Source organism: Penaeus monodon, chromosome 21, assembly GCF_015228065.2.
Source record: "Penaeus monodon isolate SGIC_2016 chromosome 21, NSTDA_Pmon_1, whole genome shotgun sequence".
Taxonomy (NCBI): Eukaryota; Metazoa; Arthropoda; class Malacostraca; order Decapoda; family Penaeidae; genus Penaeus; species Penaeus monodon.
This window is the reverse complement of record NC_051406.1, coordinates 22,872,099-22,872,806: the sequence shown is the minus strand read 5'-3', so window position 1 is coordinate 22,872,806 and position 708 is coordinate 22,872,099. Positions and strand designations below refer to the sequence as shown.

Here is a 708-nt window from a genome sequence, read left to right as displayed (position 1 = left end):
CCATGGCACCTATCATCCTAGCCAATATCCCCTCCCCTAAGACCCCCTCCACTCCCTTCATACAGTTGCCTCCTGGTGTGTTTTCTTTTTGTCTAAATACATGAATTATTACTACATCAGTTAGGATGAATATATATATATCATTGCATTATATGTAGTTTAAACATCATGTTGTAAGCTCTTCCCAATTTCTTTCGCATGTAACATGTATCCTTTTGAATTTTAGTGCTTCACCCAGCAGAGGACATGCACTTCCTGATGAATCAAGCTCCCCAAAAAATAAAACCATGTTTGTCCATTATAAAAGTTAAACATTTTGGTTCATTTGTTGCCTTGAGTATTTTGGTATAAAATTTTGTACTTGCTACTTGTTAAATCACCCTGAAATTATTTAGGCACATTGTTTGATGCCTCTTAGAACTGAATATCATCCTGTAGGAGTGGATATACTTGAATGCTGTGAAGACACTCTTCGGTGACAGACAAACCTGGGATAACGATGTCACTGTCTGAGAATCTCTAAGAAGACGACCAACAGTAGTGTCATCTGTAGCCTTGACAATGGGCACCTGAAATTCAAATAAAACAAAAATCAGTGAATTGCCATTTTTGCCTTCTAACTCTAGAGAGAATGAAGTCTAGGTTTAGAATCAGTGATATGCTATATAGCCTGTAAAAGGCAGAACCATTTAGCATAATACATGTCAG

At 37.1% G+C, this 708-nt stretch overlaps 1 protein-coding gene across 1 annotated transcript in view; it reads right to left on the bottom strand.

Moving 5' to 3' along the window:
* The window catches only part of LOC119586354, a 20,517-nt gene that overhangs the window by 2,843 nt on the left and 16,966 nt on the right, over window positions 1–708 (bottom strand). Inside the window, 1 exon segment of the mRNA XM_037935067.1 lies at window positions 489–569. Within this exon segment, the coding sequence (XP_037790995.1) occupies window positions 489–569 (81 nt within the window).